General features: G+C 34.0%; 1 protein-coding gene across 1 annotated transcript in view; it reads right to left on the reverse strand.

Moving 5' to 3' along the window:
• Positions 1–25,334, reverse strand: part of LOC121386873 (sodium channel protein 1 brain-like) — a 115,484-nt gene that overhangs the window by 34,002 nt on the left and 56,148 nt on the right. Inside the window, exons 9-15 of the mRNA XM_041517909.1 lie at positions 18,851–18,985; positions 15,464–15,877; positions 12,790–12,807; positions 8,867–8,884; positions 3,761–3,848; positions 1,927–2,180; positions 1,323–1,493 (exon numbers count right to left, since the gene is read on the reverse strand). Of these exons, the coding sequence (XP_041373843.1) occupies positions 1,323–1,493; positions 1,927–2,180; positions 3,761–3,848; positions 8,867–8,884; positions 12,790–12,807; positions 15,464–15,877; positions 18,851–18,985 (1,098 nt within the window). The remainder of the gene's footprint in view (positions 1–1,322; positions 1,494–1,926; positions 2,181–3,760; positions 3,849–8,866; positions 8,885–12,789; positions 12,808–15,463; positions 15,878–18,850; positions 18,986–25,334) is intronic.

Consider the following 25,334-nt stretch of genomic DNA (forward strand, 5'->3'; position numbering starts at 1 on the left):
GGTGAGGAAGAATTAATCTAAAGACTGAGATATTTATCTGTTTGAGATATATATTTTTTTATTCATCTGTTTAATATATACAGTGAAAATTTTGTTTAGTAGTGCATTGCAGTTTGCTACGCAAGTTTTTTAGATTGCTATGCACTTTTAAAATATTAAAATTTTCAATTAACTAGAAATGCTGCTAACAAACATTTTGAAAACAAAATGTCCCCTGATATATCACTTCAAAACCATTCCACAAGCATATTTCTAAATCAGCCGTACGTCATTTCTCACTATGAGATTATAAATAAAACACGATATAATAAATTTTTTATCCAGCAATCAAGTGCTGTATACATTGGCAAGATATGATGACTAGATAAATCTCTATATTTTTGGTCAGTGACCAAAAATATAGGTGACGTGACATAAGCCCGACTCGACTTGAGTATTTCAGAGTAGATTTTCAGTAAACATACTCTTTAAATCATTAGTTGAAATACAGTAAATACAAACAACTTTTAGTTTTGCAATAACATTGTTACAATACAAAACTTGTATATTTATTTATGAATTGGAGTTTAGAAACTCTTTTTTAATGTGACAGAATGTAGCTAGCGTCTTACAAATAATGACGTCATGTATCTTGTATCACGTAATACGGCAAAAGCCTTGCTAGGTTGACAATACTTGATTTGTGTACATAAAAGTGGAACAAATAACAATTTTCCGAATATTCCTGTAGGATTGCATTATAAAAGAAATAACTGGTTACTGTCTTAAGATATTGGCTTATCGGCAGGGCCTCGCTGCATTCACCATTCTAACCTTCGCAGGATAAAGCCAATATCTTAAGACAGTAACCAGTTATTCCCTATTTATTTTCAATAAAGAGTAAAGAAAAGTAGGTGTGTATGCAGGGGGTGGATTTTTGGGGTTGAAACCCTCCTGCTCAAGCACATTTTAATTTGTTTTTCAAACCATTTTCTCTTGGGGAGCATGCCTCAACCCTCCTATAAACTTCACTCGCCAGTCTGGACACTCCCCTGCACATGTGCCTGGATAGGAACAGTTTTTAAGTGGCATAGGCATCCAGAATTCAGAAAAAAAATCCAACTAATTATTCTCTGACCTGAGCCCATTGAATTTTAAGAAAACTGTTGACACTGATAATGCATCAATGTGTTCTTTTAAAAAAAACCTGAAAGAGATATTTTCATAATTCTGCATGTTCAAAATATATTCATAGTTGGAAAAAATAAAAGTGGAATAAATACATTCAGTAATAAATCTAAGCAAACATGAAAAAAAAAAACCCCAACAAAACCCACACATACCAATCTGAATATTCTTATCACTGACAAGCCATCAATGTCCTCAAGGGCTAAATCCACCAAACCAGCAATCACAATGGTGAGATCAAAAAGGTTCCAGCTGCTTTTGAAGTACCACTTGTTTAGAGCCAGTATCTTCAAACATGCTTCAGTGGTGAAGACTAATGTGAATACCTGCAATGTATTATAATTGAATGTCTATTATATTCATCATACACATGTAATGCGAGTTGTTCATTTCTCGATGAATGTAAAAAATGATGTCAGGGAATATGAAAAAAGATAACGTCACTTTAAATATTCGTACACTGAGCATTGTTTTCCTCGAACCAAAACAAATTTCCAAATAAAATGTGATCTTGTTTATGCTTTGATTAAATAAGGATGTTTCAAATATAATTTTAAGGATTTTCTGGGTTTTTTCTTTTAGATTCATCTGGGTGTGGGAAAAAAATATATATATACCCCCCTCCCCCTGAAAAACGAGATCCCGAATTACACTTACACGATATTGATAGAATGGTTGGGTCAAACTACACGATGAGTCAAACACTTTTTCCAGCACCGATGGGGTTTGAGCCAACGGGATTCAATTGTGTATACTTACATAGTTGGAAATCTTCAAAGTTTGCTCCAGTTCAATGGGCTGGCCGTAGTGCTCCGTGGACATGATGACAGTGTTGAGGATGATGCAGATAGTGATGAAGAGGTCAAACAGAGGGTCGGCCGTGAAGGTGTAGAGAAGACGTTCGAACTTGAGCCACGGTATGAAACACACACAACACCGCCGACAGCAATGGCAGTTCCGGTCGATGAACACATTGTCCCCCTTGTCGGAATCCCAATCATCCAGGTCCTCGGCTGAATAAACAACAAGTTTCAAACATTATGCTAGGCTCAAACTACCAACTGCCATGGCAAAATTAGCCAACTTTCTGGCCCCATGCTTATAAACCTTAAAGTCTAGAAGACCAGACTTTAATGTCATGGCAACGCCATTCAAATAGCATTACGTTAAAGTCTGGACTTTATTAAAGTCTAGACTTTAAGTTTTATAAGCACGGCCCAGGTCTCACAACTTCTACGACTGTCCAGTTGCTAGTCTGAGTGCTCTTACAACTCGATTCTCATCGTATATATAAGACGTCCACGACCAATTAGTTGTTAATTTGAGCACATCCATCGTAAGTTGACAGTTGGTGAAATTACTATGTAACCATCGAGTTGGCCAAGTTTGTTGTGCCAGTTGACAGTTTGAGCCTAGCATTAGTCTCAAGTAATTTACAGTTCTTCTTCTACTCCCAGTTATAAAGCACTCACTAGCTGATGTGAGATTGGTCTAGGATTGATCCTAGTTGGCTAGCCCATAGGGCTATTTCTCATTCCAGCAAATTGCACCACGACTGGTATATCAGAGGTCATGACATGGTATGTGTTATCTTTTCTATGGGATAGCCAGTGTAAAAAAAATAAAAAAATCCATTGTTACTAAGGGAAAAATGTAGTGGGTTTCCTATCTAAGACTATATGTCAGAATTACTAAATGTTTGACATCCAATAGCCGATGATTAATATACCAATGTGCTAAATGTGCTCTAGTGGTGTCGTTATAAAAAACAAACTTTAACTTTTTACTCCACTGCATGATGAGGCAAAGGATGGCATGCAGGCAGAGAGAGAGAGAGAGAGAGAGAGAGAGAGAGAGAGAGAGAGAGAGAGACAGAGACAGAGACAGAGACAGAGAAAGACAGAAAGACAGAAAGAGAATTTATTTTATTCACCAATACACAGCACACATTTATGGTCAGATGGCATCAGACATATGATTTTAAGGACCACAGGGATAATGAGTAGAAACCCACTGTCATCACTTCATGGGCTTCATTTTAAAGGGACAGTTCCGAGTTTACAACCATTTTCTTATTTAGAATATCAGTGTCTGTATTTACAAGGTGTTTGTTGTTGTCCCAGTGCTTGTAGTAACCAATAATATTGTATGTACAAAAAAATATATATCACAAATTAAAAACTGAGTGCTACAAACATCAGCATATGACCGCAAATGCATTCAACATACAGACACTGATATTCTAAATAAGAAAATATATTTTGTTTGTATGTTATGCCATCGAAAAGGCTCTATTGGTTGGAAACATTTTACAATGGTTGTAAACTCAGGACTGACTTTAATAGCAGCTAAAAATCCCACTAAAATAGTTTTAAAAAACCCAAAAACCTCCAAAAAACAACAAACAAATTGTCTCAAACTACAAGTTATTAAAATGTGTATACATGTGTAGTTTATATCATGATATAGTTGCCCTAAATTAATATATTGTTTCGTGGATCTCATATCACGAGACAATATTGTATCATCACATTCCCTCTCCAACGTCCATACAAAATATTAAGCAATAAGGACTCCATGCATGTGTACAAACCTTTTATTATGACATTTTCCCCTATTTTATCTTGTGTATTACTATTGTTCATTGATGAATCTTCCTCCATAATACTGGATGCAGACAACTGGAAAAGAACAAGATAATTTTTAAAATATATAAATATAAATATATAAATATATATATATATACACACACACACGTAATTATTATAATGCATATAATTAAAAAATATATCTACCTGGTATATATAATTAACATACTGTATAATATATACCTGTATACATAGTGTATACCACCAAACAGCTTACTGCACAAGACTTTAAAATTTGTCAAGTACATGAAATACATAGTGTTCATTTTCAAAAGATTTCAAACCATAACAACCTGCTAGGTGCTGTTATTACATACTGTCAAATTATTTTCTAGCAGAAAGCCTGGTATATATATATATATTGTAACGAATACATAATTATTCCACCTAAGCCGTTATAACGAAACTAATATTGTTTTATTAATAAGATAAACATAAGATTTGATTTAATTTTGATACATAAAAAAACGCTCAACTAACACTGGATATAAGTACACTGTGTTTACATTGAGTCTAAAAGGGCGCCAGTATGACATCTTTAGTATTACGTCAACGTAATGACATCATGTTGGTGACGTGATCAGCGGACAGTCTTTGAATATCTCTAACGCGCAGTTGCTTGAATGTCCGCTGACTAGGAAAGACGTGCTTTCATTTTCAGTTGGAAAAGAAGTAATTCAGAATAAAACTATGAGTAGGTCGAGGATTGCAGGAGAAAGTTAGTATAAAAATATATTGAAAGATATAATTGTGTTTTTCCTTCCCTGGGCTTAAGTATTATTTTAAAGGCAAAAATTGTATAATTTTTAGTAAATACACTAATAGATTGTAATTTCTTAACCGTCAAGAATTATTTCTGCGTCAAACAAGGTTTTCCTTCTAGATGAATAGAATAGGTTATTTGGTAATAGTAATATAGGATTATTTATTATATTACTAATATAGTTTTATTCTGAAATCTAGCTATCTGACGGGAAAAGGTTTATAGTTCACACCAGGGTTGTTGATCTACCACCAGATCTGGCGTATAGTTATTGAAGCAGAAGTTAGATTTGTCACCACCAGACCTGGCCAATAGTGGTTTAGTTCACCACCAGATCTGGCGAATAGTTGTGTAGTTCACCACCAGAACTGATGAATAGTTGTAGCAGAAGGTGGATTAGTCACCACCAGATCTGGCATATAGTTATTGGAGCAGAAGTTAGATTTGTCACCACCAGATCTGACGATTAACACTGTTGTTTAGTTCACCACCAGAACTGGCGAATAACTGCGTAGTTTACCACCAGATCTGGCGAATATTAGTTCACCACCAGATCTGGTGTTTAGTTACTGGAGCAGAAATTAGATTTGTCACCACCCGATCTGGCGAACACTGTTGTTTAGACACCACCAGACCTGGCGTATAGTTTAATAGTTTACCAGGATTTAGAGTTTACTTAGTAACCATCACTAGCGATTTACTTACATAAATAAAGCAAGGACAAACATAGGAATTTAGAAAGAGCTTTAGTTGAATAAAGTCAAAACAAGGACACACTTGGGAACTTAGCATCTACTAGTATAAATAAAGTTTCCTATTTAATTATAAAGTGTATTTTGTGTTCATTTCCAGTTAAGTGTTTATTAATGGAAGTTTCAAGTTGATGATTCGAGCAAACGAACCCTGATAAATTTTGTCTGTGTAATCACACTCGCAGGGTATATATATATATATATATATATATATATATATATATATATATATATAGATTATTACCAGTGTTTTTCGGTATCGTCAATATCATATATTAGGAACAACATTTTTATTATGCAAGCCTCTGAGATACTTGATGCACAGCAAACCAGTAGACAACGTTATATTGCAACAGTTGTAACTTGCAACCAGTCTAAACTTTTAAAAATGTTTTAAAGAAATGTGCTCAGACCTCTAGGGACAGCTAAATTATCTGCTGCTATTTTATCTCTAAAGGAATATATGTTGACATAATATTGGATTGCCTATAATTTTACATATGTTAAAAACAGTTTTAACGTAAACAGGAATCCAAAAGTATCACAAAAATTGAAAAATACTAACATCGCACAATAGGCTTTAAAAAACAAACATTTGGAACGTCACTGTAGTATAGAAGTACCATCGATAAAGTTTAAAGTAGCGTAACCAGCGCAAAATGAAAAATAGAATCTCTTTAAATAATTATGTATCTTTTTGAAAGGCGTAGCACCCATTACACATAGTACGCATGTGCGTAATGCAAAAACATAATCCGGGAATAGGTCCTCTTAAAATTGACTTGAAAAAAGATAGAAAAAAAATGCCTCCGAAAAGGTTCAGAATGCATCTACAGCGGTTCTGAGTTTCAAAAGGGGGAGGCCTCCCGAATCCGTAATGCTAAAATAATTTATGGTTACGCCTCTGTATTTTGTTTCAGTACTGGGGCTGATATTCAGTTCTTTTATAATATTGTCAACTTTAGCAAGCATTAAAGGCATTTTGTTTTGTAAAATGTTTTCTTTTGTATTTGTTTTAACGTTATGTTTGAGCTAAAAACTATGTATTTAAAATATAATTTCAACGTAATTTTAAGGTAACCGATCAGGTAACCCACGGGTTACGCAAATATAATTCACGTAACCGCACAATTGGTTACCTATGTAAAAACCATGTGAACCGACTTCCAGTTCCCTCAGATTTTGAAATATTGTCCCCTGGATCTTTTGTTGTTCATTCATATTATTATTCTCATTGTAACAAATACTTGTAATTGTATTTTTGATTTCAGTAATATATAATACATCAAAATTAAGGTGGCGGAGGTGGTGCTTTATATAGGATTTTTTGTCAATAGCAATGCACCATTTTGTACTTTAAAATGTGGGCATGCACCTGCAGTACAGAACTATTATAACAGCAACCTGATTTAACAAAAGTGTTCGAAATAACCTCAACGGTTGTCCAGTGAACAAGTAAAAATGTCAAATGCATTTTCATTTTGAGCAGTCGAAAACATTGTCCTTGTAATTGAATAAAACAAACCACTTATTTGGACAAGTGAAACTATTGGTGGACAAGTAGCTTTCTAGATATACTTGTCTGGTGGACTAGTGAAAAATTCTTCCTATTTCTATCAGTGTATCACTGCAAGCGTTATCAACGTAATTTGATGCAGCATCTGATTTCAAGTCTCAAACTTAAGGGTGACACCGACTGATGGCAATTGCCATGATGGCTATGATATAAATAGATGTTGGTCAGGGGGTTTATCGATAGCAGTATTTTGACACTGGCTAAACATTATTTCCATGAGTTGATAGGTGGTCGGTCTGGGATCGATCCCTGTCGGTGGGCCCATTGGGTTCAGCTGAGGTGCGATGTATTAAAAGATAAATCGTCCGCAATGGACTCAGGTGTTTTTCCTGTCCCAATCACCTCTCTTACAATGACATTATTAAACACCAATGTAGAAACATGAAATTAACACCACTGAGATTTACCAAGGTCCCCCCAAAGCAACGCTATGACATGTTTTATGTTGTGTTTCTTTGGTCTGCCAAGTATACAAGCCAGAACCAAATATGTCTCTCTCCCAAGCTACATGTGGGGCATTCTTTGATCAGGACAAACTTGATAATTCGGCAGCACAAACAGGTATTGTGTTTGGATTTCTCCTGTTTCTCATGACAAGTTTTATATTTACATATTCATTACAGATGAAAAAAAACAAAAAACATTAACAAAATAAAAAGAGTCCATAAAAAGGTTTATCTATTGACTGTAATAAGGTTAACCACATTTGGGAATCAATATGAGAATGGATATTGACTGAAACAGGAATTGACATTATTTTTAGTCAACATATTGTTATGTTTGGTATGATCAATAACGAAAATAGTAACTTTGTAAATTGGTTGATTATCAACATTAAATATTATATCTACTGTATGAAAGTACAGAAACAAGTTTGAAATAGAAAGGTTTATTTTATACAAGAATTGCAATTACAAAATTTTTAATCAACAATGGACACCATGGCTTAATCTCTTTAACTGAAACATATTTCCTAACAATAGCTTGTTTCGAATTCCAGGTCTTTTTTGTTTCGCGCTAGTATAGATTTACCCCCCCCCCCCCAATTTATTTATTTATTTATTTTATTTTATTTTGTTTTGTTTTGTTTTGTTTTGTTTTGTTTTGTTTTGTTTTGTTTTGTTTTGTTTTGTTTTGTTTTGTTTTGTTTTGTTTTGTTTGTTTGCTTATTTATTTATTTATCAATTTATTATTATGTGTCTTAAACATTACATCTTTCTTCTTCTCCTATATTTCCCAGTCCTTTCCATTATATGAGTCATAGCAATTTGTTTTGTTTTTTTACCAATCTTTAATTTATACAGAAACATTACAAATGCATTTATGTATCAAATTGTTATATACGACTATATAACATTATTATACAACAAATTAATTATATGTACTTGTATATAAATTATATTACTTTGATGTAAGGCCATGAATTCAAGGCTCCCCAAACTTGACATGGTCAGAATGGACTGGGGGAAATAAATATTTAAAAAAAGAAAAAAGAAAAAAAAGGAAAAAAAGGTTTATCTAGACTGTTCTTTTTTCACTATCATGTCAGTTTCAAAACACAAATAAAGCCTGGTTAATATAACATTAACTTACATGCAATAAAGTTCAGGTATCAAAGTACAATAGAAAATGTTTGTCTCTGTTTTTGTTTTTTTAATGTTAATAAATTGCATGATTATGAATTATTACTTTAACAAATAAATAAATAAATAAATAAATGAATAACTGAATGAATGAATGAATGAATGAATGAATGAATGAATGAATTACATGCATGCAATTGTAGTTTATGTGAATTTCGAGGACATAATATCAGGTCTTGTAAGCACACAATTTATTGAACAGCCACCATGCAACAATAAACAACAGTAAAACCACAACACAACATAGCATGCAGGGCAAACTGCCAATTATTTTTATACAACAGCTATATAGTACACTTATTAACTTAATGTCTTACTTTTAGTCTTTCCATTTCCTGTTGAAATAAAAAGAGATAAAGAATTAAATTTCTGGGTGATTTGTTTGTTAATGTTTCCATCTTTTTATTTATAAAATATGCTATAACATGCAGCGAGAAGAAATAACATATGTAAAATCTTCATGAGCTGAAAAAAATCTCCCCTGAAAACATTTTGCGAGAGTACTCTCCTCAGATACATAACGTCATGGTTCGAAGTATATCGGTCTGCGAACAGCAGTTCATGTTTTAGATCTAGCAGGTGAAATAGAAATTCCCCTGCTAATTAAACCAGTAACAAATCACAGGTCATTGTCTTCTAGAGAAAGATGTTTGTACGATTATTTCATCTGCTATTTAACTAGTAATTTTGTTATATATATATTTAAATTACATATTATGCCCGTCGAGAAGATGCAATAGAAGGTGTATCAATGACACAGAAGATGTCCCCTTCACTAATCCAACAAGTGTCTTCTTCATTTGGCCAGTATACCAAGTTTCATAAAAATCTGAGATGGTTGGGTTTAAAATATCTGGGGGTTTTGGTGATTTGACACAGAATGACCCCAATACTGATTTAACGTACCTAGCAAATTTCAAAATACTGAAATTTCGGTATTGAAAAATGTTTTACACCATTTAGTAAAGCACTATATCTGACAAACAAAAAATAGCTGAAAAGAAGAGAGAGATGAGGGCCTTGTGTATGGAATTTAATTTTATTTAGATGAAATTAATGGGTGAGACTTAACTCGGGCATGCATTTAAAACAGAGTATACTGAAAATACCACTCAATATCGGTATTGTATCAATACCAAATACCAAACCAATACCGAGGTACATGTAATTCACCCCAAAAATACTGATACCAAATATGAAATTTCAATACCACCCAGCTCTATAATACTATATGGTATGGTTAATACTAATTACATTCACTGAAATGGTTCCAACACTGTAACACTTGGTTTTAAAATTATTGTGATAATTGTTGTCACAATATTATTCAGTAACTTTAGTTATACATTGTATCAGATATGCATTAAGCAAATATTGATTTTCACTGAAACCAGAAAAGTAAATGACATTCGAGTTGAATATCTATCTAATCAACTAATCAATAGTTAATAATTATTGTCAATATGAATTATTTATATTTCAATTTTCACTAACACTGTTATTTAAATTAATTATACTAACCACCCTCACTTTTGACAATATGAAATTATTTGGTTAATTAAATGCTCTTTTATGAACATGCAGTAAATATAAAGGTTACAATTCAAAACATTTTTGACTGGAATCTTACACAACTCTGATACTATAGACCAAGCCAGTTATTATTATTATTTTTTAAATCTACATATTATAAGTACTGTAAAATAACAACATAATTTTTTTTTAATAATAATAAAAATAAATAATAATAATTTTAAAAATGTCTATATAACACCAACAAAAATAATAATAACAATTAAAAACCAACACTCAAACAATATGATTATGTAGAATTTACAAAAAAGAATTAAAAGAAAATATTACGCTTCCAGAATAAAAAGTAAATATTAAGCTTCCAATTTTTATGAGTTGGTCTAAGTGAGCTCACTGTTTTGAAGCAGAATGATGCTTCTTATTCAGAGTAGGTGGGTTACTGTTTGTTAATTAAGTACCATCCTAAAATCCTGGCTGATGCAAAAGTTAAAACAGTCGCTGAACTTTCTGGTTACATGCTTATTTTAACATCATGACATAAAGTTTGAGGTTTACCATGTTTAACAAAAGTAGTTCATATATGACAATCTACACATTTACCAGTATATGCACCTCTAATATTTTTTCAATCCATATTTTCATTAAATTTGTGCATTTTGCTTGTTAAATTTATTTTTATCAATTAATGTGTCAAATCATTTAGTATCCTCATGTTCATGGCTAAAAAAATGTCTGAAAACATGTGTGCTAATAATTAACAGCCAGTCAAACCTGTCTTAAGCAGCCAAACAAGGAAATAGTCGTGATTGCTTCAGACAGGTGGCTGCTGAATACAGGCTGCCACATCTAGTCTTTTAAAAGTGTTTGTTCTTCTTCCTTCTTTATTTTTACCATCTGTACTGCGTATATTCAAGATGCACGTGTAGGATTAAAATAATCTTCTATGAACCTATCGCTCAAACTTATTAATATATTAACAATCTAGAAATCTATTAATTCCAAAACCTAAAATGTCTTTATTTAAACATGCTTTCAGTTACTCTGGACCAGTACTTTGGAACCAATTACCTGAAGCTATCCGATCATCACCAAATACTACTGTTTTTAAATATAGATTCAAGAAATATTTTCTAAAATAATATCATTTGTAGATATGTTTATTGCCATATATGTATTTTCTATTTGTTCATAAATGTATGTATTGTAATTCTGTATTGTTTGTACCTGAATGCCTCAGGGAAGATTAGCTTTTGCTAACTGTGTTACCCTCACTTAATAAAGAATTTATTATTATTATTATTATTATTATTATTATTATTGTCTGAGATAGGGCTATTTCACCCAAAGGTATATAATGTTGTTAGGGACGAGGCTTGCCTGATAACTGACAGCAAATTATGTGCTGACGGTAATTAAAACAGCTCTATTCCACATGCACGTAAGTATATATGAATTATTATTTTTCTTCCATCAACTGAATGAAAATAAAAAACTTGGTACAAATAGTCCAAAAGTTATATATTATATAATTGTTTAATTTTTTTATTATTATTCAATATAATTATCACTGTGGAAAGGAACCTTAAAATGGTGTATAAACCAAAAATAACATTATATTTTACCTATTCCACAGTGTTTTCTTTATTTTACTGAAATAAATAAAAACATCCTACGCCAAAACTGTTTAGGCCAACAAGATCACGTAGTCATGCAAAATAGATGTACAGTCGGACCTCGTTACAACAACCATGTTCGTCCTTGGGTTACTTTGTCGTTGTATCGAAATTTCCGTTTATCGAATTAATTTGTCATTGGTTATATATCCTTTGCCAAAATGACGTAAGAAAAAATAGTAATTAATATTAACTGAAGACAGCATTTAACTAATTAATGTATTGCCATTATTATTAAAAACAATAACACATACATGTATATATAAATAGGCCACAGATTTTTTATTGGGGAGGGGCAGCCCACATTATATATGTATGTATGTATGATGTTATAAAATTTAATAGTTTAAAAAAAAGGTTTGATTGTGGGGTATGGTCCCCCTGCTGCCTCCCCCTTCCCCTCTACGCCACTGATCAAGGTGCATTCACTGTCAGTCTAATCATTCCTTAGTTAGACTATTATTGGTACCTACTTCGTTTATGAAATATCTTCAAAATAGAAGACTTGATTGTTCAAAAGCAATACACGTCTACAGATTTAAAATACATTGGTAACTCGGACATCATGTGACACTGTCGGCTCGCAACGTGATCAAGGATGCCAGATGGCTGTGCTATGGCATATGTGTTTATGTAATGTCGTTGTAAAGAGGTGTTTTCAGACGTCGGATGTTCCTAATTTGCTCTGTCGGTGTCGGAAGGTGTGAATTCCGGTTTAATGAACAGAATGACACTGATGTATGTTTGTTCCCGAGAATTTGTGGTCAGATGGTATAAATGTCGTAGTAATGACGGTCGTAGTAACGAGGTCTGACTATTCCATTTGGGATGATGTCATCAAATGGGACTGTCTTACATGGCTATAGGGATAAGACAAAATGTACGGTACTGTATAATATCCGATTCTAGAAGAATGGAGAATTTATATGTAAGGTCTTTTATATAACAACCATTTCAGTGAACCATGCCACAAAAACACCACAACACAGTGCATGCAGGGAAAACTGCCTATTTTTAACAAACATTTGTCTTACTTTTTGTCTTGCCAAATCCTGTTAAAAATAGAAACAGACAGAATTAAATATCTAGGTGTTTGGGGGATTTTCTTTTTAAAATCAGTATAATATACAACAACCTAATTAACCAAGGTGCAGCATGCTTTTGCTTTGAGAATAATAAAATATCTTGGGAAGTACATTCATAAAACAAATGTCAATTTTTTAAAGATGAATAACAGAAAAGATCATGCAACCAGAATGTGTACCTAAGACTAAATAGAAGACATCTAGAAAAATCTTAAAAGTAATCCAAATCATGTTCCCTGTATACATGTACAAAAGGTTGGCAATTTTAACTTTGTGCTGTTTAGCATGGCTAAATATTTTGAACTAAAATATCTGTATTAATTCCTATCCCAAGATCAATTTCCATCAGTGGGTCCATTGAGCCCTTTCTCGTTCCAGCCAGTGCACAGCAATTGGGATAACCAGGACTGTGGTACATGTATGTGTTTTCCTGTCTGTGGGATGGTGCATATAAAAGATCCCATGCTACTAATGGAAAAATGTAGCAGGTTCGTAATTCCTTTCTAAGACAATATGTCAAAATTACCAGATGTTCTCTGTTATATATAAGTACTCATCTACATTTCAGTTCAACATTCAAACCTACTCTCCAATATATGCCATTATTTTATAATACTGTGAGGACATTGTTTTACTATAAGTATTACACCAATTTCTGTTTGTAAAGTTCTTTAATTGTTTGTTGAAATGTTTTGTTTAGTTTTTGAGTTTTTTTGTTTTTTTTTATGTCTGGAGTGTAAGTAAATATATAAATTAGAAACCTGCACATGACTTTGTGTAGATTATATCAAGTACTATTAACAAGGAAAACCTGACCTGTTAACCATTTCCTGCCGGATACAGTCAGTATCTACTAATGCATGCTATACATACAAAGTTTTCATAATTGTGAATATGATAATTGTATTATCACATGTGCAGTTTAATGCTCATACATTCCCATGTGCACTTGGTAATTACATGTACAGGATTTCTGCCAGAGGGTAAAATGGGTATGGTGCCATACCCAAAAGATTTGCCAATTGGTTTTTTTAAGTTAACCTTTTTGACCAAATTAATTACTCTTATCATTACTATATGATTTTCTTAACCCTAACCCATTTTCTTTCTGGGGGTGGTCCACCATACTACGGTTGCATTCAATTCCATAGTGCCATACCCAAAATTATCTTTCTGACAGAAACACTGATGTTAAATTCTTCTGTACAATGGTTTAAACAGAATAAAAAATTAATTACCAGTAAATAAAAATTAAGTAAATAAATAACAAAACAAACAAATAATAAACAAACATATAATAAACAAACAAATAATTAAATAAATAAATAAATAATAAGAGCAAACAAAATAACTGCACGACTATCAAAATTATATTCTACAAAATATTTGTTGGTTGAATTTATTAGTTCTATATGGTTTCATTGTATATTGTGCTTAGATACTGCATAAATTATGTACCTTAATATTATTTATTTACACATTAACATTATAAAGGTTAAAGAACCTAATTGTGATTGACCGTTTGCATTATGCTAACATTATAATATACAGAGTAACAATTCTTTGATAAAAAACAGTATATAATATTGAAGATGGTGCCAAAGTAATTGGAAATGTTTTTTATTTACTTGTTTACTGATTAACTTAATCTCAATAACAAATTACACAGGTAGGTAAATAAATGATAAATATGCTCATAAAATTGCTGGTGATTAAATAATTGACAATGAACTAATTGACAAATGCGTCAAACTGAAATATAAAAAAATTCTTCTTTTCCCTTTGGACATCGGGCACATCGAAAGGCATTACTTAATTACTTGGTGGCACGAGTTTAGGAAAAACACTGTCCTCGGGCATCGGACCAACATAGTTTAGAACTCTTATATTGCAGCACCATGCAGTTTTTCAGGTAGTATTTCCCCCGAGAAACTTCATGTTTTATTGAACATGTTTACAGTGAAGGGGGGTTAAAATTATAAAAATTAAAATGATTTGGCCTTGTTCATCTGGCATGTGTGTGAGGTCACGTGACAGGCATCAAATGTTAATTTATTTTCTTCCTTTTCAAATTAATTTCTCAAATGGACCCGATATTAGAAATTTTAAGGAATAATAAAAAAACGACTTAATAACATTAATGGTTTTAGGGGTTTGTAAAATTTTAGATACTTAATCGTCTGAATTTAATTTATTGTTAATGAAAATGTTCCCGAACTGTGTAGAAAAGTCACAAAAGAACGACAGCAGATGACAACAAATCGGATATACCGGTAGACTGTGCAAACCATCCATGAGAAAACAGGCCTAATGTGATCGGAAGCCTAATGCAGTTATGGACGTTAAAAATACAGGCTGCAAATTTAGACTAATTCTGTACTTCTGTGAATCCAGAATTTTGAGATGGAAGCAAAATATCAGACAGAATCCTGAAATATTTATATTAAATCAATTATTCATGTTTATAAATCTTGCGGAATCCTAAAAAGAAATCTCCAGATTCAATTCCTGCGATATGTAATACAGATTGTTATACAGCTGGCACTAACTTATAATCATCCAGTTAAAAAGAATACTCAAATCTCCAGGTTTCTTAGTTACATTAAAAGGTACATTAACTTACATTTCCACGACTCTCTTGCTTAATGAGATCTTTTACAGTGGTCCTAATGCCAACACCACTTCCGCTAGCCTCGCTTTCCGATTCAATGTTATTCAGATGTTCGTGACTATCGTACTTGATGGACTTTGCTCCGCTATTCTGACTCCGAGACGAATATCCGCTATCTTTGCTTACTTTTTTCACCATAGGTTTTAAAGGGTTAACAGGGTCCTTGGGTTTCTCCCCAGGCTTCATTTTGTTCTCTAGCATGTGTGACCATCCTTTATGCTTCGACGGAGAATCTCGCGCACTATCATCAGTCTTGTGTTTACCCTCATTGTTGGATGAAACACGCTTGTTAACAGTTAATTTCGCTAACTCATAAATCGGATTAGGCTTTTTCTTTTGTTTTGCATTCAATTCCCGTTCTTTTTCCTACAAAAGGGTGCAAAAATAAAGCAAATAAGGAAAACAAGAAAACAAAACTTCAAGCAACACAAATTATAATAAAAGTAAACATAAAATAAAAATAATTGTAAAAATAATATATAATAACATTAAAGTCACTTCTATATTACTAATTAAGAGCAACAACATGTACAAAATAATTTTTAAAAAACCCCACGTAAATTATGCTAAAATACTAATAATGAAAGGATGCAAGCTACTCAGGTACAGGGTATCATGCACATATAGTTATTACATAATTATGTTCCCTTGATTGTGTTTAATAATGCACTCTTATTGTTAGAAGTACATATGTACTCTGTGTCCTTTTAAATTCTTTTTTTATTTGAAAAAAAAAATCCATCCATGCATTCGAACCTGCGTTTGAGAATAAAATAAAACCTATTCTTGTCACACTTCTATGCGAGGTAGTGTTGGATTTGAGAATGAGAACACGATATTGCATCTTCTAAACATTTAGGAACACATTCCCAGTCGGTCTGGGATTGATCCCCGTCAGTGCTATTTGTCGTTCCAGCCAGTGCACCACGACTGGTATATCAAAGGCCATGGTATGTGTTATCCTGTCTGTGGTATGGTGCATATAAAAGATCCCTTGCTACTAATGAAAAAATGTAGCAATTACCAAATGTTTCATATCCGATAGCCGTTGATTAATAAATCAATGTGCTCTAGTGGTGTCATTAACCAAAACAAACTTTAACTCTTATTGTTAGATGCATTCTGGGGAAGTGAGTGAAATTATTAGCTAATGCTTGCAAACAGTCCTACATTGTATTTACTGAACGCAGCCCTGGTCTGTCATATCGGGGGCGGATGCCAAATGTTTCTAGAGAAGGGCCGGGTGCAATGTTTAAAAAATGGGCACCTACAGTACTCAAAAAAATATACTACAGGCCTCTGTCATATCGGGGGCGGATGCCAAATGTTTCTAGAGAAGGGCCGGGTGCAATGTTTAAAAAATGGGCACCTACAGTACTCAAATAAACATACTACAAGCCTCTGTCATATCGGGGGCGGATGCCAAATGTTTCTAGACAAGGGCCGGGTGCAATGTTTAAAAAATGGGCACCTACGGTACTCAAAAAAAATGTTTAAAAAATGGGCATACTACAAGCCTCTGTCATATCGGGGGCGGATGCCAAATGTTTCTAGAGAAGGGCCGGGTGCAATGTTTAAAAAATGGGCACCTACGGTACTCAAAAAAACATACTACAGGCCTCTGTCATATCGGGGGCGGATGCCAAATGTTTCTAGAGAAGGGCCGGGTGCAATGTTTAAAAAATGGGCACCTACAGTACTCAAAAAAACATACTACAGGCCTCTGTCATATCGGGGGCGGATGCCAAATGTTTCTAGAGAAGGGCCGGGTGCAATGTTTAAAAAATGGGCACCTACAGTACTCAAATAAACATACTACAAGCCTCTGTCATATCGGGGGCGGATGCCAAATGTTTCTAGACAAGGGCCGGGTGCAATGTTTAAAAAATGGGCACCTACGGTACTCAAAAAAACATACTACAGGCCTCTGTCATATCGGGGGCGGATGCCAAATGTTTCTAGAGAAGGGCCGGGTGCAATGTTTAAAAAATGGGCACCTACGGTACTCAAAAAAACATACTACAAGCCTCTGTCATATCGGGGGCGGATGCCAAATGTTTCTAGAGAAGGGCCGGGTGCAATGTTTAAAAAATGGGCACCTACAGTACTCAAAAAAACATACTACAGGCCTCTGTCATATCGGGGGCGGATGCCAAATGTTTCTAAAGAAGGGCCGGTGCAATGTTTAAAAAATTGGCACCTACAGTACTCAAAAAAACATACTACAGGCCTCTGTCATATCGGGGGCGGATGCCAAATGTTTCTAGAGAAGGGCCGGGTGCAATGTTTAAAAAATGGGCACCTACAGTACTCAAATAAACATACTACAAGCCTCTGTCATATCGGGGGCGGATGCCAAATGTTTCTAGAGAAGGGCCGGGTGCAATGTTTAAAAAATGGGCACCTACGGTACTCAAAAAAACATACTACAAGCCTCTGTCATATCGGGGGCGGATGCCAAATGTTTCTAGAGAAGGGCCGGGTGCAATGTTTAAAAAATGGGCACCTACAGTACTCAAAAAAATATACTACAGGCCTCTGTCATATCGGGGGCGGATGCCAAATGTTTCTAAAGAAGGGCCGGTGCAATGTTTAAAAAATTGGCACCTACAGTACTCAAAAAAACATACTACAGGCCTCTGAGAATTGAAAATCTGCGTGACCCATTTATTGGTTACGCAGAAATAAATCCAGGTAACCCATTGTGTTTTTGCACAACTCATTATATCCATCTAACTGGTGCTCAAAATTTTGTGTGAACAAAAAATAGGTTACGCAAAATGATATATGCGTGAGCAACACGCGAACGAAACGACCGTGCTCACAATTTTCAGAGTCCTGTACTAACATGTATTATATATTGCAGTCTTCCAAGATATTATATATACTACACCCCCTTCAATTTTCGCCATGAGCAAAATCAAGTCGAGCTGAAGATCACTCTTCTGAAATGGTGCTAGGCGAGCAATCAATTGAAATTTCTAATAAAATGTATTGACTATTTTATTGCACGGCTATCAGTTTGCTGCTCTCCTAAAACTTACTAGGCTAGTGTGGGGGGGAGCGTGAATAATCACTCAACTTTTCTTCCCCCCACCAAGAAAACCCCCCAAAAACAAAACAAAGATAAAAAACCAAAACAAAACAAAACAAAAAACAACAAAACAAAAACAAAAACAAACCAAACAAATAAATTAATTTGAGTTATTGGCTAAAACTGGATTTTTCTTAGCACTTTCAAGTTGCAGAATGGGGAGGCATGCACCTTCAGCACCCTCCCCATAGATCGGCACCTGAATATGATGGCATTACAACAGTGGCATGATGCCAGGATCTTACCTTTCCAGCATAGACCGCCTCCTCCTCATAGGACATGGCCACTACAGCCAGCATCAGGTTTATGAGGTAAAACGATCCGAGGAATATGACCATCACAAAAAACACAAGGTTCCATGGCCCAGTGGCTCGGATGATCTAAAAGAACAACAAAAAAATACCAAGTTAATTATATGACGATCAATCTCATTTCATTTGGTTTCATTTCAACTTGATGTTCATGCCTATATACATTCTGTTATTAGACTCTTCCATGCTTCAGCAGGAGCAGGACGTAGCCTAGTGGTAAAGTGCTCGCTTGATGCACGGTTGGTCTGGGATCGATCCCGGTCAGTGGGTCCAATGGGCTGTTTCTCGTTCCAGTTAATGCTCCACAACTGGTGTAACAGGCTGTGGTATGTACTATCCTGTCTGTGGGATGGTGCATATAAAAGATCCCTTGTTACTAATCGAAAAGAGTAGTCCATGAAGTGGGGACAGCAGGTTTCCTCTCTCAATATCTGCATGGTCCTTAACCATATGTGGGACACCATATAACCATAAATAAAATGTGTTGAGTGTGTCGTTAAATAAAACATTTCCTTCATTCCAGCCAGTGCTCCACAACTGGTGTAACAAAAGCCGTGGTATGTACTATCCTGTCTGTGAAATGGTGCGTACAAAAGATCCCTTGTTGCTAATCGAAAAGAGTAGTCCATGAATTGGCGACAGCAGGTTTCCTCTCCCAATATCTGCATGATCCTTAACCATATGTCCGACGCCATATAACCATAAATAAAATGTATCGAGTGCGTCGTTAAATAAAACATTTCCTTCCTTTCCTTTTCATGCTTCAGCTGTCTGGGCTTTTAGTGCAGAATGGTGTGTTAATTGCTGGCCTCTGAAAATTGTGAGAACGATAGTTTCATTCGCACATCGTTCATGAAAATCTGATTTAGCGTAACCTATTTTCCATTCGCGCATTAAATTTAGGATATTATTCACATGAACATAACGGGTTACGCAAAAAGAAAATGGGTTACCTGAATGTATTTTTTGCATAACTGATAAATGATTTACGCAAATATTCAATTCTTAGAGGTCTGAACTGTTAGTGAGAAAGAAGTTAATGGTTAATATGAAAGAAGTTAATGGTTAGTTAGAAAGAAAAAAGAAAAGAAAGAAGTTTGTTTTGTTTAACAAGACCACTAAAGTAGATTGATTTATTTATTGGCTATTGGCTAAACATTTGGTAATTTTGACACATAGTCTTAGAGAGGAAACTAGCTAGATTTGTTTCATTAGTAGCAAGGTATCTTTTATATGCACCATCTCAACACTGACATGGGCTAACCACTTAAATGCCATTATTAAAAAATCTTCTTATTTATTATACATTTTTCGACAAAACAGAAAATATCTTGACCAAAAGACCAGATTAATATTCTACAGCTCTTACATATTACCTCACTTAGACTATTGCTCCACAATTTGGGGAACCTGTTCAAAACATTCTATAGGAAAACTTCAAAAAATCCAAAATCAAGCTGCAAGACTTATTACTGAAAAAAGCAAAGAAACGTCCACTGCAGAAATAATCAGCTCTCTCAAATGGCTTAAAATCAAAGAGAGAATTGACTTTAGAACCTGCCAGTTTGTCTACAAAGTCCTCAACAAACTAGCTCCATCATATCTAGACACAATGTTTCAAACAACTTCAGAAATTCACTCCTTAAATCTGAGGTCAACTCAACATAATCATCTTTATGAATTAAAACCAAGAACAGAATTTTATCGCCATAGTTTTTCATGCAGGGGAGCTAAACTGTGGAACACACTACCTTCAAAGATAAAATATTCTCAATCCCTCAACTCATTCAAATCCAGTTATTTTAAGCACTATTCAAATAATAATCAATTTTAAGATATACCTTTATTGTTGATTTTGATGTGTTTGTTAAAATAATTATGATGTATTGAGTTATCACTGACTAAGTTTCTTAACAAATTGATTTAAATATTATTTATATATTCATAATATGTGCTATTGTTCCTCATGCTATACATATTACATGTATGTTGATGTTGTTTCTTTGAATGTATATATGTATAATATCATGTATAGATTAGAGAGGGCCTCATGGGAGACCAGTCACCTTGTACTGAATGTGTTTACCCTCTGAAAATAAAGAATTTTATTATTATTATTATTATTATCTCACAGACAGGATAGCACATAAAACGGCCTTTGATATACCAGTCATATAGCACTGGCCAAACGAGAAATAGCCCAATGGATCCACCGATGGGGATCGATCCTAGACTGACCGCTTTACCACTGAGCTATGTCCCGCCCCACTATTTTATATATTTAAGGATTGTCTGTTATTTCTTTTACGTTCTCACATAAGTTTGCGGATGATTTTTTTTGTTCATACCCAGATGAACGTAAAAGAAATAACAGACAATACTTATAATTAAATTTGAATCATACATGCTAATAATAACACTAAAACGTCATACTTTATTTTGAATTATTTTTTATCCATAAACAATAACGCTCATTAAGACAACTTGCCCATATAAAATGACGTCATCACTAATGACGTTCCCTGATGACGTAATTTTTACATTCATCGAAAAATTAACAAACTCCCGTTGCTATGTCTGGACCAATCGGATGATGTTACGTTGTAATGAATGTAACAGAAATTTAATTATATGATGATCAATCTTGATCATTTCATTTCGTTTCATTTCAATTTGATGTTCATGCCTATATCCAGTTAATGCTCATGCACGTGTCAGCTGTCTGGCCTTTTGTCCAGATTGATGTGTTAATGGTTAGTATGAAAGAAGTTAATGGTTAGTGAGAAAGAAAGAAGTTAATGGTTAGTGAAAAAGAAAGAAGTTAATGGTTAGTGAGAAAGAAGTTAATGGTTAGTGAAAAAGAAAGAAGTTAATGGTTAGTGAGAAAGAAGTTAATGGTTAGTGAGAAAGAAAGAAGTTAATGGTTAGTGAGAAAGAAGTTAATGGTTAGTGAGGAAGAAAGAAGTTAATGGTTGGTGAGAAAGAAGTTAATGGTTGGTGAGAAAGAAGTTAATGGTTAGTGAGAAAGAAAGAAGTTAATGGTTGGTGAGAAAGAAGTTAATGGTTAGTGAAAAAGACATTAATGGTTTGTGAGAAAGAACTTCCCAACTGAGTGGCCGATATACTCACTCTGGATGGGAGCCGGTACCGGGATGTGAACCCAGTACTTACCAGCCTTAATAACCACTACACCACCATGGACTATTGATCAACCTCAGTAGTGCAGTGGCTGGTACAGAGTTTGTTGTTGGATGGAACTAGGTTCAACGACTTCTCTCAAACTACTGTAACCAATTTATGTCTGGACAAAGCCCAAAACAACTGACATGTCCAGGACAGCGTGCTTGAACTGTGATTCAGTCGGGTGGATTGCATCAAAATAAGGCCCAAATCAGTTCAATGGATCATTCTTCCTTATCAGTTTGTACCCACTTTTCAGTACTGGGAACATTTTGTATACAATTTTCAGAGATTGCTACACAATTTTACAACATTAAATAGCAGCTGCTAATAAATTTTCAATTGACTAGCAAAATGTACTCTGCATTATAAAAGTGTTTAAAAACCCTACCTTGATTAAACACCAAATTTATAACAGGTTACTATAATTCACAATGTGTTGATGAGGTCTTGTTTTGCATTAAAAAAACATGTGGGTTTTTTCCAGGGGTGTCTTTAGAAATTTTGTCCATGGAGGGGCACATTTAACATTATAAAGTTTATTATATGTATTATATATAGAGGATAATAAACGAGTTACCAGTTATTATCAAATTTATGTCCCAAGTGAAATAATTTTCAGTTGTCATGAGCTTTAATGAGTGACAAATGAAAATTATTTCATGAGGGACATAAATTTGATAATAATTGGTACCGAGTTTGTTATTCTATTTATTACCTCAGCTATTTTTTCTCTAAAAGCCTTTATTTTGGACACACATGCATGTACATCTATAGAAACGATATAAACCGCTTTACCCACTGTTCTGAGTATTGCTATAACTTTGTAATTTAATCACGTTCATAGATAATTTTCAAAAACAAAAGTTCTCTTTATTCTGGTACAAAATCTATTCTCAGTGAGAAATTATGATTTTTATTTTCCCCGTTATGAGTACCTGCTGGGGTAATAAATAATGTTAGACTATAACATATATTTTTACTAACAAATATATATATTGAAAAACTATTTCACGTCCAGATCCAGTGGAAGCAAATGCTCCACTCCCTTTCCCACCCTTACACATCATGACATGCCCATGTTCGCTTCTAATAACCAAAATTATTAATGTCAAAGCAAATGTTCCTTTCCTTTTTTCTCCCAATCAAATACTACTACTGCAGATCAAGTTGTTGCATAAGCCATTTTGGGGTTAAGCAATTTTTAACTGTGTGCAGAACATTCAGTCTATAGAGTAGCTACATACTCAAATGCATAATTCCCTTCAGGTTGCACTGTACCAAATAAGAGAGTTCCGTGTCATAGTATGAAATGCACCGTCAAATATTTATGGAGTATAAGCAGCTGTGGTTCCAATTGGATGTTATATTTATGACATTGATTATTTGTGCAAATATTATTACCTATTGCCAATAAATTAAATTACACTAAGTATTTAGTATACATTTGTTATACAGTATACACTAGTTGGAGGATAAAAATCAATGTACGGTTGGGTATCCCTGGAAATTGAACTACAATTTTCAGCAAATATGACAATCGCTAAAGAAAACAACTTTTATTAAATCTCTTAAATGCCGTCTGACCCCATTTTCGTATAGGCATATTAAATGTGTGGTGCCACACTTTTCATTAGTGTACTGCTTGGGTGTGTTCATACGCTGCTTATATCAGTTTTATTAGAAAATGTTAACATTATCGGCAATGGGAATTGATTTGGTCAAACAGAACCTTCAGGCAAATCTCCCATTATACTTCAAGTATTGTGTGGCCATGCTTAATTATCCTAAAGCCATGCAGTGACCGTTATAATCAGCTTTCAGTAGTTGATCAACCAGAAATGTAACATTGTTACTCAATGCAGCTGTTATTTAATAATTGAACACCAAACATGCTGCCTATATATAGATATCTGTACACGTATGCTGTTAGTAAATAAATAAATGATAAATGCTTGTAACCACAGAACTATAAATGCATGCAGTGTGTTTGGGGTATTGGAGCATTTGCCCCCACCTCCAAAATACAAAACATGAGTTCTTAGATTAAAAATGCCTGTCAAAAGTATATTTTTGTCTAGCTGAAGAACACGATATATTACTGTGTCCTTTTTCCCTCCACTACTCCATCAGTTATTTTACCCAAGGTATGACTCTGAATTATATACATATCGATACATGCAGGTACCTGTGTGCTAGTGGTGGTCCGATTAATTGGAATAATTGAAGATTGGTTGGTAAAATCCAAATTCCAACTAATCGATTACAATTTCCGGTAATCGATTATAAACGAAACATACACATATACCGTATGCTACGGAAATTGCCAAAGTGACACGAATGGTATCTATAAAAATGTAAACTACTATTTTCAACTCTGTATTATTTGCGGATTGATCTGCGAAATGCAATGTTTATATGGCGTTACGATTTTGCATAAATACATTCAATCCGATTAAAATTAGCTCTACTGGTCTTCCAGTAGATCTCAGAGCATTGCGTGAACTTCCATGTCCAGGTGACATTTCATCTATAAATAACAATTTAAATATCAACCAATTACACTTCGCCTTTTATAGCGTTATTCGCGAGCATACAAATTCTAAAAATATCGGACGAGACTCTTTATGCAATTTAGGTGAACTTGTTAGTCTATTTCAGCATTAAAAACCAGGCGGAAAAGTACAGTAATAAACTCTGGATTGTATACTAGTATAAACAGATTTTATGGTTATACCATCACAGGTTTTTTTTTCGTCTTGAAACAAATTTTATATAAAATTTTATATTCAAAATTAGTTTCTGGCATACTTCATAATTCACCCGAATCATTTCGAATACACTTGGCATAATCTCTAATGTTTTCAAATTCTTTTCAAAACATTGACATGATTTTGCAAGTAAGGTTTTGATTGGTCGAATGAGAGGTCAACTGGACATGAGCTCCAACGGGGTGCTGTTTAGGAGTGTAACGATATACTCGAATATTTGGTGCACTGAACAGCGATCTGTATCGTAGTTGCATTCATATTCGTCACTAGCTGAACCGAATACACGAATACTTATATATAATGTTGCTGGGTGTCAAACCGATGTTGTGCAAACTGACATGCAATGCCAGACAGAGCCATCTGTGTTAACTGATAAATGCTGTCAAACTACATCACTAACTTCTATGGATGTACATGTACAAACCACACCAACTTTTTCAACTTCAATGGATGCAGAAATACAAATG

This window comes from Gigantopelta aegis, chromosome 2 (assembly GCF_016097555.1).
Source record: "Gigantopelta aegis isolate Gae_Host chromosome 2, Gae_host_genome, whole genome shotgun sequence".
NCBI classification, from domain to species: domain Eukaryota; kingdom Metazoa; phylum Mollusca; class Gastropoda; order Neomphalida; family Peltospiridae; genus Gigantopelta; species Gigantopelta aegis.